Below are 18,807 nucleotides of genomic sequence, written 5' to 3'. Positions count from 1 at the left end.
AATCTGTCTCCCTCTCACCGTTAACTATAAATTTAATTCATTATGTTCATCTGTAGTGTAGGGTTATATGGGGGCAGGGGCGTTGAGGGTAGGCTATTTGACAGTGCCCCAGAAAATCTCCCTCTTTTTCACAGCCTAATGTTAAAAGCTAAAATACCAAAATGTGAAATTATCGGTTTTTGTATCAGTTATCGGCCATGAGAAGCAGGTAATTATCGGTTATCGTATCAGTTGAAAGAATCCATATCTATGCATCCTTAAAATTAAACCAATATTTCTGTTACAAAAAGAAACTTAGAACAGCAGAGTGGTGTGACGTGACTTTAGTCTATTAACCTCACCTGTCAGGGGACTCAGGATCGAAGCAGGTCTTGAGGACATCAGTGACCTCGGGGTCACAGCAGTCTCCATCATCGTACTCATAGTGTATGCTGTTGCACTCCATGTTACAAACTCCATCCTGTCTCTTCCAGTTGTAGCAGGGCCCCAGTCTAAGGCAGTCCCCTCCATCATGGCCTGTCCTCGGGTGGTCGCACTCAGGGTCACATTGGCGGTTCCCAATCTTCCCAATTCGACAGTTGCTGAGGATGAACCGCTGTCTTAAGCTGGAATTTCTGACGCTGTGCACACTCAGATCCAGGGTGATGTTGTAAGGGTCAAAGGCCTCGGTTAGAGCCCGGTGCTGGAGCTGGATCTGGGCTTGTGACACGGTGGGGTTTTCACCATTGTCGTCAGAGAGGTTGACGATCCGGTATCGAACTTGCTTGGTGGCACGGAGCTCCCAGTTGTCGTTGTAGCCAGAGATGATGTCAGTGTTGTCGCAGGGGGTCAAGCCACAGGGTGGTGGGAGGAACGAGGAGACAAGTTCTTGTTCAGGGACAGGAGTGGTGATAATGGTCGGATGGAGGCCAACTTTGTGTGGAGTCCACAGCTCTTCCACCTTTAAGATAAAAGCAAAATTAATATAACAATTACTTTCATATCCAAACCAAATTCAATATATTACGATTAAACAAGTAATGCTGATAAATAATGCTTTATAATTTATAAGAGTTTATGATGATGATTGCTAAAAAAAAATCATTTCTACAAAGACTGAAAAACTGAAATTAACTATAGAGGGTTACATTAGTGAAGTCAGCCCACATCGCCAGCAGCGGCTCAGTTTTGTCAATTTGAAGTGGCCGCTTCAGCAGATCCTCGTGAGAGCGGGCGTAGCCCCACAAGACCACACCCCCTATGTGGCCCCTGAAGCTGTGTCCCTGATCTGATTGGTTACTGCCCAGGAAGAGGGTTCTGCACGTTTTCATGAAGGGACTGTAGAGATTCCCCAACTGCAGACTGCTCTCTCCCACCTGAGAGGAAAAGCAGAGGAGAAAGGGCAGCCAAGAAGAGAGAAAGAGGCAGAAACAAATGTATCTCCGTTTCATTATGTTACAGACATAATAAATGTTTGATGGTCACATCCAAAGACAATTTCCTTAATTTCATAGTAAAAAGAATATATTAGCAAGTCAGTCAGGGTTTACAGCTGCTGTTGTGGCAATGTCACTTGTTGAGCTCTCCATCTGGCTGTAAACAAAATTAAGGCATACTACATGCTGACTGCTGTATTCTCTGGCCCTGTTTACACCTGGTATTAACATGCACCTTAGATGATCGGATCACAGGTGGACAGCTTTAAGTACAGGTGTGAATGCACCAAATACACCCTTAATCTCAATGTCTTGAGACCCAATCACTCAGACCACATTCGAAGGTGGTCTGGGCTGCATGTGGCCACATTTTCTGAGCAGTGTATACGCTAATGTGACCTGGGCCACATGGAAGGACCACCTACTCAGCTGACCTCATGCTTAACTGACGCCCATATTGGATAAGAAAACTTTCTGTTGGTACTGTTACAGAGATGCAGAGCTGAAGGGCTGTCTCTAGAGCTACTCTACTCTCAGCCAAACAGTCAGTTAATCATCTTCCGCTTGATACAGATATGCAAAGATGATTCCTGGGTAATATGTATGTTGATGCTGTCTAATGTAAAGTCTCTATTTGACCATGTAATGACATGATACAATAAACAATAGCTATTTTAGCGGCAAAATCACTAGGGCCTGTAAAAATATAATGCACAGGGGCCCATCGTTACTACTTTATGCTACTGGGTGCAAGTATGTGTAAAGCACAATAAACCTCCTGCCGGTTAAAAACAACAACAACAACACATTTGGTCTTCGCAAACAGAAATCATGTATGTGTTTATTTGCATTTAGAGCAGGGTTTTCATACAGGTGGCCACTCGAGACATATGCGGAGACGCATTCTAATGGCAGGTGTGAACAGATAGCCTTAGGGGGCGATCACACCTACAAGGGCTAGAAACGAGACGCCAGTAAAACAATTGATTCCCTATGATACAACACGTCTGACTGGTTTTTAAGCATTTTTTATGACGAGCATCTTTCTGGCTTCTTTTTAGACGTGCGTTCTTTTTCTGGCGTCTTTTTAGACGTGCGTTTAGAGACGCTGAAAGTTGAAATAATCTCAACTTTTGGGCGTCAGGCGCCAGTATCACCACCAGCAGAGCAACAGCAAGTGCCCTCCTCCGTCTTGGGTCCATTTTCAATGTTTTGATCACCCGGTTGCACACGCACCCCTGCTCTACAGGCTCTCCTCGTAAGGAGCGCTCATTGAAAGCGCGTTTCAGGCATTTCAAGCATCTTTGAAGCATCCGCGTTTCTAGTGCCACCTGTAGATATGATCAGCCCCTTAGAGTTGTCCACTTGTGACCAGTTCACCCAAGATGAATGTTAATACCAGGTTACAATACCTGGTGTCAACCAGGTGCTCTGATTGGCTGACACTACAATAGCCTGCGCATTAATCAGGTGTCCTGTCCTCTGTCAAAAGAAAAAAAAACTGCTTGCATGTGAATATTATGATGCACTGATGATGGATGGTTAATGGGTGTGTTTGTTAATCAAAGTTAAATTATTTATAAGTGGAGGACAGACCAATGAGAAACTAGTATAGCGTCGCAATGTGTCTTACTACCTTTGTCTGCAACTGGCATGAATAGAAGTAGATGATGAAGAAATGAGCAGTATCATAAAAGCATTGAAGGTCATCCTTGACCTTGGACGTGGTTTGACAAAACAACCAAGGTCCACTTCCGAGTTTTTCCTAAGCTTTGAGATGTATCACTCAGACTTCATCAGATGGCGTTGGGTCATGAGGATGGCATAAAAAAACATTCTTGACTTTGGAAATAGATGAAGATCAGGTGATATGGGTGAAAGCTAGTACATGGATGTTGAGTTGGGGCTGCTTTGTCAAAATACTTTTATTGTATTTCAATGATCAGCAAGTTGAAAGTGAAGAGGTAAATGACCAAACTCAGCCAAACTATGAACCAAAGTTCAACCATACACTGAAACCACATACCTTAGCTCCATCAACATACAGGGTCATGTTGTGGCCGTTGTAAGTGGCCATCAGGTGAGTCCAGGCATTGGCTCTGTACCGCTGGTGGCTATAGACAGTGGTGGCTTTTACAGCTCGGTCTGTGCGAAGCGTGAAGTAGAACCGTGCGTCTTTGGCGCCAGCAGGTTCCACAGTGCGGATGCCTACCGACCAGCCCTTCTCACTCAGTGAATGGGAACAGTTGTCAAAAACACCTACGGCAAAGGGGCAAAGGGGGAATGGGGAAAAAGTAAAATATGTTATTTTGAAAGAGCACTGGTGGAAAAAACATGCAAATATTATCCTGCAAAGGACAGTAAATTTACAAATGGTCAATGCCCTTGGGGAAATTGAATAAATAAACACACAAACAAGCAATTTTTCCAAGTGATTGCAGTCCTGGGGACAACAGAGAAAGAGAGGTACTGAGAGGCTGAGACACACAGATAGAGAGAGTAGAGAATAGACAGAGCCAGAGACAGCGGGAGAGAACAGAGAGGGGAAGGAGGACGGAGGTATTTCACTCAGCCAAGGCAAGGCCCTGATGTTTCCATCTGCTGTTGCAACAGACACACAGATCCACATCTGCTCCCCAGATGTGTAACACTGGGACAGCGAGGGGTCAGGGAACCCCTTCACCCTCCTCAACGCTGTATGTGCATGTGTATATGTTTACATGCATATGTGTGCGTGAGTGTGTAACATGGGCAACTGTAGCAAAATATCCCCAAGGAGGTGAGCCAGTTTCATGGTTAAGCATTTAATTCAGTTAAGGGAAGCAGCGGTTGGAGGCCATAGCTTTGCCAAGTGAATTAGATTATACTGTACTACCAAATGTAATTACACTAATACATTACTATCAATCTGAACATATCTACAGTAACAAATGAAAAGCTAAAAGTGCCACATGTTGCATTTTATCATGAATAAATCATCAATCATCATTTGGAGACAAAAAGTCAGCCTATACATACACTGCATTGCCAAATTTGTATCAAAATATCATGTCCTGGGAAATTTGCTGAATTGCTTTACACTGTACAGAATGCTGCGGGTACTTTATTTGATGGCACATAAGGACACAACATGAGGAGGGCTTTGTTTGAATCAAACTTGAATTGAGCTGAAGTCTTATGTTTCATGCGAGAGCAGATGATGATGGTGAAAAAGCACCTCCAAAAAAGTGACAGCATTTTTTATGCAACAGGAAACAACGTTTATGGCAAATGCGGTCTTTATGTTGTGAGGCATTTGCACTACCACACATTACTTCAAGGCTACCATTCATCTCCACCATGGTCTCACTTGTATACTATACTATAATTATAATATTGAATACAGTTATATTTTCAAGCTGCATTGTATTTGATTTTTGAGGGTTGAGTGTCACTTAAGGGCAGCATAACTTGCAGAAAACACAACACTGACATAACATCACCTTTTAAATAGTGTCAGTGATATCAATTTTTTGATACTCAATATTTGAAGCGGTTTTAATACTCTTTTTCCGCAGTATGGTTAAAGCCCTACCAGCTGCACTTTCTTGTTCTCTCTCATTGTTAATGTGTACTACAGTCATTCTGCTGCTCTCTGCTCCTAATCAAGAAAGGAAAGTTGTCATTGTCATGTTATGGCCTTGTTGTTTTTATCTTTCAGTAAAATTTTCAAATTGTATGTATGGTATCGAAAATGGTATTGAATATTGATTTCGTTCAAGGAATAGTATCAGTGTTAGAAATTCCAGTACTGTGACAACATTACTTCTAGAGCTGTTATGGCAAATATTTTAGCAAACAGTTGTCTATTTGCACATTCAGCAGACAGGGAGCAACACTGGTCTTCTAGGTGTCATGCTTCTGGCACTTAAGGTCAAATATTCACTCTTAACTCTGTTTTAGTTTCCAACAACTCCTGAGGGGAATATCAGTCTCTTTAGCTGCTAAATCCTCCACTATGTTCACCAGCTAGTTGCTAACTTTGTTTGTCTGCTGTTTCATGCTGGGCAGGAGGCGTACAGTATCAGAGCTTCTTTGCTGAAAAGAGTGGCTGCTGGGAATAGAGAATAAGGTGGATGAGAGCCATGAGAGTGAACCAAAACATCAGAATTCTGAAACAGAAAACCAAAACAACGAGCTAAAAGAGGCTAAAATGTTCTGTAAAGCTGAGGGCAGCTGCAGAATTGGGTAATAATTTTCTGGTGGTTTTTCACTGTGAGGGACCCTGTCCACATCACATATAGTCATTTGATACATTGTTAATATAAAAATATCTATTGGTGCAGCTTTAAAATGCTACATGTAGACGCATGGGCTATTATATGTCATTTAAATGCCATAATCATCACCAAATCTGAATAAATAAAGATACTGAATCTTCATTATTGTCACCAGTCATCTTTTTTGTCATGACGTTGTACTCTTAATTAACCCGTTCACACATAAATTATGACGAATGAAGTATTGTCATTTCCATGAAAAAAAAAAACATGCATTTTTCTGAAGGAGTTACTCACATGTCCAGTTGGGGTGACAAAGTGTGTTTGAGTGTTCAACTGAATACATATAAACCAGTGAATAAAATTATAAATTATGTGAAACTATAAACTGCAAGCTGCAAGTTTCGATGAACATTTTCTACAAACTGCAAGTAACATTCTAATAAAATCAACCCATTCATTTACAGCCAAGAAAGTTACTGCAGATGAAGTATTTGCAAGAGCAACAAAGTTGCCGTGACAGCATTAATAAAATATAGCCAGGGATGCATGATGTCCAGTTTAGTGGACAGATGATTAATCATAATTTTCTCCCAACATAAAATCAATACGTTGAAATTTTAACAACTGTATTACTCCTGAGCTGTTACTTTATGCTACCTAATTTTAATTACCTGCAAGAATCTCCTATTATCTCCTAATATAGAGGGACTGGCAAGATGTTCCTGAGCTGTAAAACATGTCTTGCATTTTGTCGGCCATCTTGGTTTTTAAAGAATTGTGTTGCACCTACAACACCTGGCCAGAGTGGCACTGTATGACATGACACTTGGGTCCACTGTAGTGGCTTATATGCAACTTCATGAAAATGGCTTTTAAATAGCTGTCAACTGCAGTGTGCACTATGTGTGAAAGGGTTTTAAGTGGCTATTATTTTTCTCATAGATAACATATTGAAACATAAGACACCACAGTATAGTAACAATTTTATCATGGCAAAGCTAACGACATTATATTGGGCAAGGCCTGCAACACAGAAAACACATTTGAATTCTCAGTGATGAAAAACATGAGGTGGTCTACAGTTAATAAGGCCAGGCGTCAAACTTTTTGATACCAGTCGCCTAAATTTAATAATGAAATCTGGTTTTAAGAGCCAAGTCGTTTTTGCTTTGATTATGTGGCTGTATCACCACAGGGGACTCTTTTAACAGGGTTTCAACATGCCTTTTTAACCTTGTACAGTACAGCACTCTTGTTGAGTTTGCTAGAACTTTACTAATATATTGGCCAATGCTGGCCAAAACCTGTCATTATTATCAGCCCATGCTATCATGTAATACATTCATATTGCCATAAATGTTGACCAAAATTCAGTAAAATAATTGCAACACATTCAATAATAATGAAGCACCTATGGAAATGTAGAATCGTGGTTACCATGACATAGTTTATCAAGTAGTGTCCTGTGGACTCTCAACATTCTGTAACACATAATAATAAAGGATGCAGTGTAGTAACAAATACATTTATAAGATCATCACTGACCATTAGAAGTCAAACCAATGTCAGTGTCACGTCTGGCCGAAACAATGGGAGTTTGTTTTTCACTGTATTTGTCAGATTCCTTCAGGACACTACAAAGAGAAAGGCCCATGCCACAAAGTGCCGCCCTCACATAAGGAAGCAATGAGGGGGAAAAAAAGTTGAGTAAAGGAGTCGGATCTTTGATCAGAGTAAATGTGAGCGGACGTAACAGTTTGTGGTCTCCCTCACTATCTGGACAGCTGTGGTGCTGCACCATAGCGCTTTTATCCTCTTCAATTTGTTTGATGTATGTGTTGTTCTGTCAAATGTGCAGCTTTTCCAATGTAACATTCTCGATGTTGGAAAAACACTGATGTTCATCTTCATGTGAAGAGCATGGTTAAATGAAGGTTTCATAGGATCAATAAATGTGTCTGCAGCCGCTGCTCACAATCAATGGAAACCCACAGGCAAGCTAACGATAAGGAGAGAGACTGAATGAAAAACAACCTGGGGATTTTCACAGTTACGTAACCACGTATTTATTTTGAGACTCTGTCTAGAATGAAATTACAAGTTAATTTGTTAATATTATTGTCATCAGATCACTCACTATAGTTTATTGTTGTCACTTCTAATAGAGGTTCACCTATATTTATCACCTGACTCTGGTTAATGATCTTTTTATTTGCAGTTAAATAAAATACAGGTATTAAACATCACCGTTATCATTAATAATGTAATAAAAATAATGAGCATCTTTATCATATTCATTGTAGGATCTTTAATGTGGCCAGTGTCATCAACCATTGTTATCATCAGCACCAGCCATCAATATGTCTACCCTCATCACAATAATTATATTCGTCATCACTGCAGTATGAGTATCCTATAACATTGTCATCATAATGACATTATTAGTAATACTATCCCATAATACTCATTATAACTGCATTATTGCTGTCAGTATTATTACCCCATTATAGTTATCATAATTATTAGGGTTGTCAGCAGGGGTGTAACCAGAAGGGGGGTTTATGGGGGGTCAAGCCAGTGCAATGAGGGCTATTTGGTTGTTGTGGTTATTATTATGGATTTGTTTTTAATTTGTTTTTGGTCATTTGAGTGTACATGCATGTTTGGTTGTAAATAATATAATTTGGTAATAAAGCAATACATAAAATGACTTGTTTGCCATTTTATTTCTAATGCTGAAATATTTCAGCAAGCATGACAACAGTGGTATCCTCTTCTTTTTAATAGAGAATAAGTTATCATCCCTAATGGGGCTGAGCAATATATGAATATTATATCGATATATATAGCTTAGTCATTATATCCACATTACTGATGATTATTTATAAAAAATCTTATTGCAAAAATATTTTGTGAAAGCACCAATAGTCTATCGAGAGGAGCCAGTTGAGGTGGTTCGGGCATCTGGTAAGGATGCCTCCCGGACGCCTCCCTTGGGAGGTGTTTCGGGCATGTCCAACCGGGAGGAGACCTTGGGGCCACCCCAGGACACGCTGGAGGGATTACATCGCCCGGCTGGCCTGGGAACGCCTCGGGGTTCCCTCGGAAAAGCTGACGGAGGTGGCTGGGGAGAGGACTGTCTGGGCTTCTTTGCTGAGGCTGCTGCCCCCGCGACCCGGACCCGGATAAGCGGAGGACGACGAGACGAGACGAGACGAGACGAGACGAGACCAATAGTCAAACCTACAATATTGTTGCAATATCGATATTAGGGTATTTCATTAAAAATACTGTTATATTTGATTTTCACCACATTACCTTGTCCTGATCCGAAGTGTGTAGGATAGGTACTAACTTGTATAACCACAGTGAAGTGTGTTTTTGGAGTTTATTATTGGACATCCCAATACATAAGCTGTCTCTTTAGAAGAGCATCCAATTCACTCAGACGTACAGCCCGAAAAATACTTGAGGGTGATACCAGTATTTGTTTTTTTTTTAAATCTAATAATAAAAAGTAGGCAATAGTAATTTTTTCAGTTGACGTAGACATTAGGGATGCACGATATTGGATTTTTTTGCCAATATCCAATATGCCACAACTCGACCGATATTGATGTATCCACTTTTTCCCTACCCAATTTTAGTGATCATCAAGTGTCTTCTGTAGTGGAATTAACATCACACTATGCATCATGATGTCCACCAGAAGATGGAGACATGAAATAGAAAGCTTTTCAATGTATGTAATAGTCAGTCATTGTGCAATATAAGAAAAAGCATGTTGGCCGATTTTAAAGCCAATATCGGCCAATACCGATCATGTGCCGATATCATCATGCATCCCTTGTAAACATGCAGTCTCGATACCAATCCCTTAGATCTTTTTTTTTTTGGTTTGCTGAGCTGATACTGAGCAGGAAATTTTACATGAAAGCTAAACTAAACTTGTCAGTACTCTATGGTGGACAAACTATGTATTGGTTACACATCTAAATTACCTCAAACTTAGTAACCTAGCATTTGATACAATTTATAGTTACTCACTGGCCAACACATATATTGATACTGATATATCTACAATAAGCTACTATCAGCCGATATATCAACCTGGCTTGGTCTAGCTCTTCTTGGAAGTGCACCTGTCTTACATGTGAGCAGTCTATAGTGCTGACTGTTGTCTGACTGTCAACTGTCAGTGTCATAGGGCTTCAGAAAAAGGTGTTCACACAAAAAAAATCAGAGTCCAGCATGACATCTCATGTCTTGTTTTGTCCACCCTACAGTCTAAATCCCAGATATTGAATATACAATCCTAGAAAATGTATCATACAAAACTGAGCAAATCCTCAGATTTGGAAAGCTGAAACCAGAGAATGTTTGGTATTTTTACTTAATAAATGACTTGTATGATTAGCTGAATATCAAAACTGATTATTCATTTTCTGTCAGCCAACTAAGCCATTAATCAGCAGTGTCATCATGTAGTCCTTATCGCTGTGTTTTCTGTCATCACTGTCACAGTGTCTGCAGTAGAAACCAAACAGAGTAAACCTTGAATAAACTCTGTTTGACCTTATTCATGAACAGCAGCCTCTTGAGACCAGTACATTTTTCTTGGAAACCATTTAACACAAACACGCACACAGCACAAGATTGCTGTTAAAAGGACAGACCCAAATGCTGTTAGGATATAGTAGCCTATAGCTGTCACAAGCTATTTGACACAACATACAGCACCATAAGCCTTGTGTGTCAGAATGAAATCTAGGCTACTTAAACAGGGGGCGAGGGAACAAGCAATAGCAGGCAAGCAGAAAGAGGCTGGAGACATAAAGTAATTACAGATGCTGGATAGGCAGACATGTCAACCAACAGGATGATAGGACTACATATCCTCACACAGATAAATACACAAACACACTGACCGAGCAGAGGGTCAGATCTAGAGCTTGAGATTATAACTTGTGTGATTGGAGACAAAACAATAATGACATTGGGCATCTGTCCCCAACTCAGTGTGTGAGACAGCCTCCAGCTCTCAGGTGAGATGCCAGAGATGAGTATAAACTATACATCACTGCCTATGATGCAGATATATATGGCCAGATTTCACCCACCTGCTATGACTGCAGGGTTGCTCTGCCCTCCCTCAGGCTTCACCCACAGCTCCAGGCTGAACTTGGCCCTCGGCAGCTCCACCCCTGCATCCGCCTTCAACCTCAGCTGCTCCCGACGCCCGCTGAAGTACAGGGCGGTCATCCAGGAGGGGGGCACCCTCGGCACGGGACTCCCCCAGGGAGAGGAGCTTCCGACAGGCAGGCTCGCGGGCGGATCCGTCTCCTGCACCTCCCCGGAGTAGTCCTCGGTACCGTCCTCCACGGTCCCGGTCGAAGACTGCTGGTCTCCATCTTCCTGCTGCAGCCTGTGTAGGACCTGGAGCCCCCTGGAATCTGTTGAGCTGTCGGGGAAAACTTTTTCCCAACTGGAGTTGCCGTCTTCGTCGTAAGGAATCGTCCCGCCGAGGCTGCGGGTGAACCTGGGGCGGGAGCCGCGCGAGGACTGCGCGTGGCCCGTGGAGGAGGCGGTCTGCCCGGCGTCTTTAAGCAAAGACATCCCGGGCGGTTGTGTGGTGTTTTCACTGACATAATTTGCCTCTCTATTGTCATCTTGGGAGCGTTTCTCAAAGAGCCGCCCAGGCAACATAACATATCCGTCCGCCGCTCCCACCGCCACATCGTCTGCGTCTCCCCAGCCTCGCCTGTCCTCCCCCGCGGGAACGACCCGGTGCACCCCGGTGTCAAACCTGCACCCTCCTGCACAAACCGCAGGAGCGCTCTTAACAGTGTACGGCTCTCTCCGGCTCGTGTGCGTCCTCGGACGAGCCGCTGGAGGGCGGTGTTGGGACGGGTAGAGGGAGCGGGGTTGCCGCCGGGACCTCCAGACGCCGGAGACGGTGCAGGGTTCACCTGCTAGCCTGGAGAGCTCACGGTCTGCCCGCCGGGCCATGGCGCGTTTGTACCGGCTGAGTGCATCAGAGCGAACCGGGCTGAGCAGCCACGTGTTAGTGATGAGGACGAGGAAGATTGTCAGTAGTCTGATCAACAACATTGTCTCAGGTCAGGGAAGGTATTTGGCGGGGTTTTGTTGAAGATAAAGAGGAAAAAAAATGTTGCACTATAAAGTCTGCCTCAGGTTTCCGGGTCAGCAGCAAGAGGTCTCACACCAGCCTGTGGTTGTTAGATTTATTTGCGTACGTTTACCCAGCAATAAAGACACGTCTATTTAGGTTGCCGGTTTAGGAATTAAAATTTATTTATTTTGGTAAACAAATTAGGAGTAATCAAATATAAACGATCAGTGCATTCCAAAGGGATCAAACTAATATGTCACATTCAAAGTTTCTCACATAGACTTATTGCATACTGAGGTTCTTGGTATGTGTTTGGTATTGATTTTGAATAAAGCAGATGTTTAACAGAATCAGAAAACAATCAGATCTGCATCTAAATCCTCTCTTGGCACAGCTGCTGAGGCTCTCCACTCTCCTGCACTTTGCGCGGACCTTTGGAAGTGAAGCTTTACCTCCTTTCCATTCGTGCTGCAAAATATCCGTAGTCTCTGTCACTTTGTTTAGGCTACAGGTTTTTAAAAAAAAAAATTAAAAAAAAAAAGTCCAACTATTTCTGTGTGCGTTTCAGTGAGCCTGTGAGGTAAAGAAACTATTTTTAAACGTCACCAGGCTGAAATAAAAATTTAAAAAATCAACAGGAACAGAATTATTTTATTACTGAGGAAAATGTGGATGCAGTTTCCCTTGTTAAAAAAAATTATATTTTTTAAATTGCATGAATAAAAGAGATCATTTCACTCCATGCTGACTTTGCACAAAGCCTCTTTTACCTGACCACTGCGGCATCATTTAGTGCGTCCTGTTCCAAAATATGGCTGCAAGGTGAATCAGAGTAATAAGAAGAAAAAGTCACTCCAGAGGCAAACTGGAAGTGCAGTGCAAAGTGCCAGACCTAAAATAGCTTTCCTACTTGTTGAGCAGAAGCTTTCCTATAATTTCTGAGAGAAGACATAAAAATATTAGTCCATTAAATCATGGCTCGGCGTCTGCGCGTCAGCTCCTCTTGGTTTTGTTGTGCGTCTGTGTGCGCTTCAGAGAGACTTGCTGCTCCTCTGCACCGGTCCATGCAGTAGTAGTAATATCCTACTCCATTCACTCCTCCATCTCTCTCTCTCTCTCTCTCTCTCTCTCTCTCTCTCTCTCTCTCCCTCTCTCTCGCTCATTCTCTCGAGTCCAAAGGTTTTATCAGGGAGCCCCTGCCCGCCCTGACATCACCGGTAGGGGAAGTGTGTGGTGGTGGAGAGGAGATGAGGGGGGGGGGGGGTCCCTCCCTTGCCTTACACTTGTGTTTTACAAGGGAAATCCTCTCCTCTCCTCATTCCCCTGCCCAGTCATGAGCTGTACATCCCTCTGATGCAGAGGGGCGACAGGAAAGGGGTTGTAAACGTTTTTTATGCATTTATTTTTCTTGTCCTGATCTCATCCATCCATGTCTTGTGAGGGAAGAAGAATTCAGAACCTTTACTTTAGTAAAAAAAATAAAATAAAAAAATAGCAGTACAAGACTAAAAATATTCCTCTTCAAGTAACAGTTGTTATTAACAGCAACTTAAATTTTAAGTATTTCCATTTCATTGCACTCCACTACTTCTCAGACTGATATATTGTATTTTTTACTTTATGTATGTGACTGCTTTAGTCACCAGCAAGAGCATAGATTTTGTTTCAGCACATGGGCAAAATTTTGAGCATCAAACTTAACTCACTTAACACTTAATATCCTGAATTCTGGTGAATTTTTGTGCATCAGTTTTCCCTTTTCTGCATCAATATATAGTGGGTATGTCTTCAATTTCATCAAAATAAAAGTCCCCTTCTACTTTTATGTTTTTACCAGAGGGGGATCAAATGCACATGTTCTAAATTCTATGCCTATGGTTACTAATTACTCCGCAGATTACAAGTTTACATGCAAAACATGTGATCCATCTTGTAATATTGCTCTCTATAGAAGGGCATAGTAATATGCATTAAAGTACCCACTAAACAGAGTGAAGAGTAGTTGAAATTAGCTCATCCTCAACCAGCTACAACTGTAAAATGCCACTTGAATGCATTGGTAATAATTAGCCCACTGTTATTTCAATAGTATACAGATAATATATCATTTTTTTCTGAATTATGAGTATTTTTACAGTACAGTGCAGCTGCTTTTACCTGAGGAAAGGATTTTAGGAAATCTTCAAACACTTGCAAATGTTGTAAAGCAGAATTGTACATGTAAGTATTATAAGTAAAAGTACTTTTTTAATGCAGAATATGGCCCCTGGGAGTGTTATCTTGTTATGCAGTTCTTTTACTGAATTATGGCCAGCTGATGCATTTATGTGTAAGCAGCATTTTCATTTTACTGTTGCAGGTGGTCACGCTGGAGTTACTTTACATTACTTAATAAACTGTTTGGTAGTTAAATGCAGTGAATTAAAAAGTACAATATTTGCCTCTGAAATCTGAAGTGGAACTATAAACACTTACATGAAACAGAAATACCTCAGAGTACAGTGACTGAGTAAATGAACTAAGTTACTGTCCACCGCTGTCTGTGTCTTCCTAACAGGAGGCTCTACTGTCAGCCTGGCAACGGATGAATGATGGCGGAGATGGCTGAGATGGGGGTGGAGGGGTGTTTGCTCCCGCTACAGTAACATAAGTGTGTTTGATCTCTCCTTTGCTGCACATACACACACACACTCCAAAGTGAAGGAGGTGAGGTTTGAGTAACCCTCCTTCCACCCCTGTTTCTCTTTTTCCTCTCCCCTTCCCTCCCTCCTCCCTCTTCTCTTGATCTATCCATCTCACTCACTCATGCTCTGGCTCTCTTCAGTGGTACAACACAGACAGGCACAACATCTGTCTCGCACATGAAAAGGGTTTTTGGCGAGCTTTTTATCATCCAAATATGCTACCTGCTTTGTGCCGAACTCTTCCTCTCATGTGGACAGAGCCAGGGTAAGAAAAAAAACAGGGATTGGAAACATCAGGTGAGAGGGGGGAATATTAGTAGGGGAGTTTGAAGAGAAATATATTGAGAGATTTTATGTAATAATGGCACAACTGAAAGTGTAAGTAATTATATTATATTATACTATACTGATTGAGCTGTGAACAAATAAAAAATCAAAAAAGTAGTAGGCAAATCATACAAAACCCCAACAATCTGTTTGAGCACATTTGATATCATAGATATAGTGTATTGCAGTATTATTCTCTCTAGGATATTAAAGGAATTTTATACTTCTTGCAGTGGTGCCCCAAGAAATTTTCTAATTGGGGTCGCTAGATGGGACCACTGAAAATCTTGGGGTGGCACACTGAAACCAAAAGCCATAAATTTCAGGAATTTGCTTATGCTGTTGAAGTATGGTGGAAAACTATGCCAGTGTGGAGGGTTAAGGACACACTGACATATTTTGGTTTCTCATTTTACAGTTAATGTTCCTAATTGTCTGATGTATATAGACTAATACCACTACAGTTACGTTTTGAATTCCTCAGATAGACTGGTTGTCCTTTTCCTCAAGGTCCAGACACACCAAACCAACATCAAAGAACTAGTGGCACCGAAGGCCGACTGTTGTGTCACCTGTGTCTTGGCCAAAAAGTTGCACTTGCACACTGCAAAGACTACAGCCAACTAGCATGTACATTATGCCCCTGTGTGAGAAGAAACATCTCTTCATACCAGCAGGTGGCAGTAGTCTGTATTCATCACTCAAAACAGGAGACAGGAAGACCGACAGGACGGATTTAAGATGCTAGTTAGCCACTTAGCACATTAACAACACAACTTGTTGTTGAAATTACAGTTACGAACTGTTTCTGCTAAGGGGGTCAGTAGCTAAAAAAAATAATCTTATCTCATATAACAAGTTTGTTTTGATCTCATGCCATCTTGAATTTGGCCATTTGTTTACTTTCTTCTTGCCGCCTTGAGAGCCAACAGTGCAAGACACCCCACAAAAACTAGGGTGACAGTTGAGGAAGTTGAGCAATTTGAGAAAGTACATTGATTGCAAAGAACAAAACATTTACTGTAAAAAGGTCTCCTCAAGTTTAGAGAAGAGTCATGGGTACCCATAGGACCCATTTTTGTTCAGGTGAGCATTCAAGGGCCCCCTTTAAAAAAGGCCAAGCCAGTTGTTCCTTCATCAAAATTTTGTCTAAATTTAGAACATTATCCAGCCTCCCTCCTGACATTCTGTGCCAATGTGGTTGCTACCAGTGGATGCCCTAGGATGTCTACTTTTGCAAGATACCACTATCTTTGTTCTAGTGTGCCACAGCCTCTTAAAAACAGTAATATCAGCCTCGAATTATTTTCACCAGGGGCGGCCAGTGAGGGGCCATAGCCTCCCCAAGCCCTCCCTTGGAAACACCACTGGCTGTTTCACAAAACAAATTTTAACTCAAAGTCAACTAAAGTCTGTTCTCTGGAGCTTTCAACCGAGATTTTCTCACCCACTTATGATGACTCCAAAAAAAGATGGACGCTCCCAAAAAAGCAAATAAGTGGACCTTAATTTTTCCAAGGTCAGAATACTGTATTTCTTTCTATAAAGGAAGAATATGCCTTTTTTCCATACATTCTGTAAGCTCACAGTCAGTAACAGCCTGTATGGTCACTCATAGTCACATAGCACAAATTTCGATTGAACACTGGAGGAATATACCAGATTTTTTTATTTCCTGTCATGCTTAGCCAGCAGCAGAGGTGACCCTGCAGAGCACGATGTAAGTGAATCTACCCCCAGTAATACCCCAAACTGAGTTTTGCACCAACTCCTGTATTATCCACTTTTTCATGTGGTAAAATACAAACAAAAACATGCATTTCAAGAATTGCAGAACCACTTAGTGTCCTGACTGTTTGTCTCTTTAAGCCACACTGTGTGTTTTTGTAGTTCATCATATATGAATTAATATTTGGACTCATGAGCAATACCTGGAAAATTGCTTTTGGCATCTCATACAGGCCTTCCTAACTCAAAAGACAGGTGCACTTACTGAGATGTCTCCGGACACTGCAAACAAATCCTATAGTACTTATCTTGAATGTGCTATAAATTTTTATAGCTTCAATATACTGTCAGCTTTTGTAGACTTGTTTTACATGAAGTTTTTAAAGGGTCCATCATTTTGCAGGATTGACGAATGCAAGTGTGTTTATGCTTATGGCATGCAGACAAAGTCATTCATGTTTTTTTTCCACAATGCACTCACTCATTATTTACCATCAAAGAAATAATTTAAAAACAGTGGCCACCACATGCAGCCGTTCCTGTTCCACACCTTCTAAAATACATCCCCTTTTTCTCTGCCAGACCCCACTATTTTTGTCAGGCTCAATTTGCAAACAGGGCCCTGGCTCGAGGCTGGAGATGGAGATGGAGGAGGAGGCCGCTGGCAGTTATGGCAGGGGCCCCCGAAGGGGCAAAAACAGTTCCTAAAGAGTGGGAGGCAGGAATTCCACAATCCTAGCCTGCCTGACCGAGGGACCTGCCTGCTAAACATTCAGCTTTTTCTGCTGGCGAAGTGCCCTTTGAAATCCAGCTGCAACTGTGTTGGGGGAAAGAAAAAAAAAGAAACAAGAGAAATAGGAGGGGTGGGTTTTATAGAAAGCAACAAAAAAAAGAGGGAAAGGGAGGATGAAGGAGAAGAGAAAGAGAGGAAGAGAGCGATGTGCAGTGTGTGGTAGAGTGTGTGTGTGTGTGTGTGTGTGTGTGTGTCAGAGAGTCTGAATGGGCGTGCTCCACCGGGGCCTCACCCCCCGCTGTAAGGGACCTCCACAGATTATCCTTCATCTGAGCTTGTCGGTCTTGACCCCACCGACCCTGAGGCCCGCTCCCTGTCTTCCCTCTCTCTCTCTCTCTCACACACACACACACACACACACTTTCCCCACTCACTCACTCACTCATTCGTTTCTCCACACACCCTCATTATTTTCTCCGTGTCACTCACTCTTTCTCTCTTACGTCTCTGCCGCTCACTAACCTCCAACGCACCAACACTGCTGACCCTCCAACTCCACCCCACCACCACACACACATTCCCCAAACACACACACACACTCAACCTGGTTCCTCATGCAAAAGAAGGGGGACCCAATGGGAGAAAATCCAGGCTGATGTGCAGGACAAATGAGGAGGGGAAGAAAGAAGAAAAGGGGAGAAAGAAAGACGGCAAGCTTTTCACCACCACTGGTATAAAATAGAAAGGGGGGAGGGAGAAGGCTTGAGGGGGACAAATGCAACACGGTGTATATACAGTAGTGCAGGTGTTTGCCTCAAATGATCTTATTCAGAGTCAGTTGTTGCATGTACACAGAGTATTTAAGGTGTTAAAGTTATAACCTAAAACTGATAATTGTGTGTCGTTATATGCAAGTTGCACTTTAAAAAAAAAAAAAAAAAAAATTATTCTATTATTTATTTATTTACTTATTTATCCTGCCTATTAAATATGCATGGGCGGATTATGAGACAATGGGCCCCTGGGCATAGGCACGCAGGAGGCCCCACCACCTTTCCGATAGACACACAGACTTTATAGTTGTTTAGCTTCTTTTTATTGTTGTTTTGTGTCTCTTTGAAGTCTTTACACATCTCTGTTTTTGTGTGTGTGTGTGTGTGTGTGTGTGTGTCTCTTTGTAGTTGTTTTGTATTTCTTTGTTGTCATTTAGTGTCTCTTTGTAGTTGTTTACCCCTTTTTAGTTGTTGAAAGTCTATGTGTGTCTCTTTGCAGCTGTTTTACATCTCTTTTTGTGTGTCTTTGTAGTTGTTTTATGGTTCTTTGAGGTAATTTTGCCCCTGGGCCTGTGCCTGGTAGGCCCATTTAGCATTCCGTCCATGACTATATGTTATCACTTTAAAACTCAGAATTTATTTAAAGATATGGAGAGATATGTCAAAATGTAAGAAAGAACACATATTTCCCAATTTGTTTTGATGAGCATCTGTATGATTCACATTTTAATATGCTTTAATGTATTTAATGC

The 18,807-nt window shown here is 41.8% G+C and overlaps 1 protein-coding gene across 1 annotated transcript in view; it reads right to left on the bottom strand.

Annotated features, from left to right (window-relative positions):
* pappa2 (pappalysin 2) overlaps positions 1–12,704 on the bottom strand; it is a gene marked incomplete at its 3' end in the record, with an annotated part of 107,134 nt that extends 94,430 nt beyond the window's left edge. The window contains exons 1-4 of the mRNA XM_050074589.1: positions 10,798–12,704; positions 3,442–3,674; positions 1,128–1,355; positions 342–940 (exon numbers count right to left, since the gene is read on the bottom strand). Of these exons, the coding sequence (XP_049930546.1) occupies positions 342–940; positions 1,128–1,355; positions 3,442–3,674; positions 10,798–11,788 (2,051 nt within the window). The remainder of the gene's footprint in view (positions 1–341; positions 941–1,127; positions 1,356–3,441; positions 3,675–10,797) is intronic.
* Between the last annotated feature and the right edge of the window lie 6,103 nt (positions 12,705–18,807).

The sequence above is a fragment of the Epinephelus moara genome, chromosome 21 (genome assembly GCF_006386435.1).
Source record: "Epinephelus moara isolate mb chromosome 21, YSFRI_EMoa_1.0, whole genome shotgun sequence".
NCBI classification, from domain to species: Eukaryota; Metazoa; Chordata; class Actinopteri; order Perciformes; family Serranidae; genus Epinephelus; species Epinephelus moara.
Note: the sequence above shows the minus strand (reverse complement) of the source record. Positions and strands in the feature narration are given on the sequence as shown.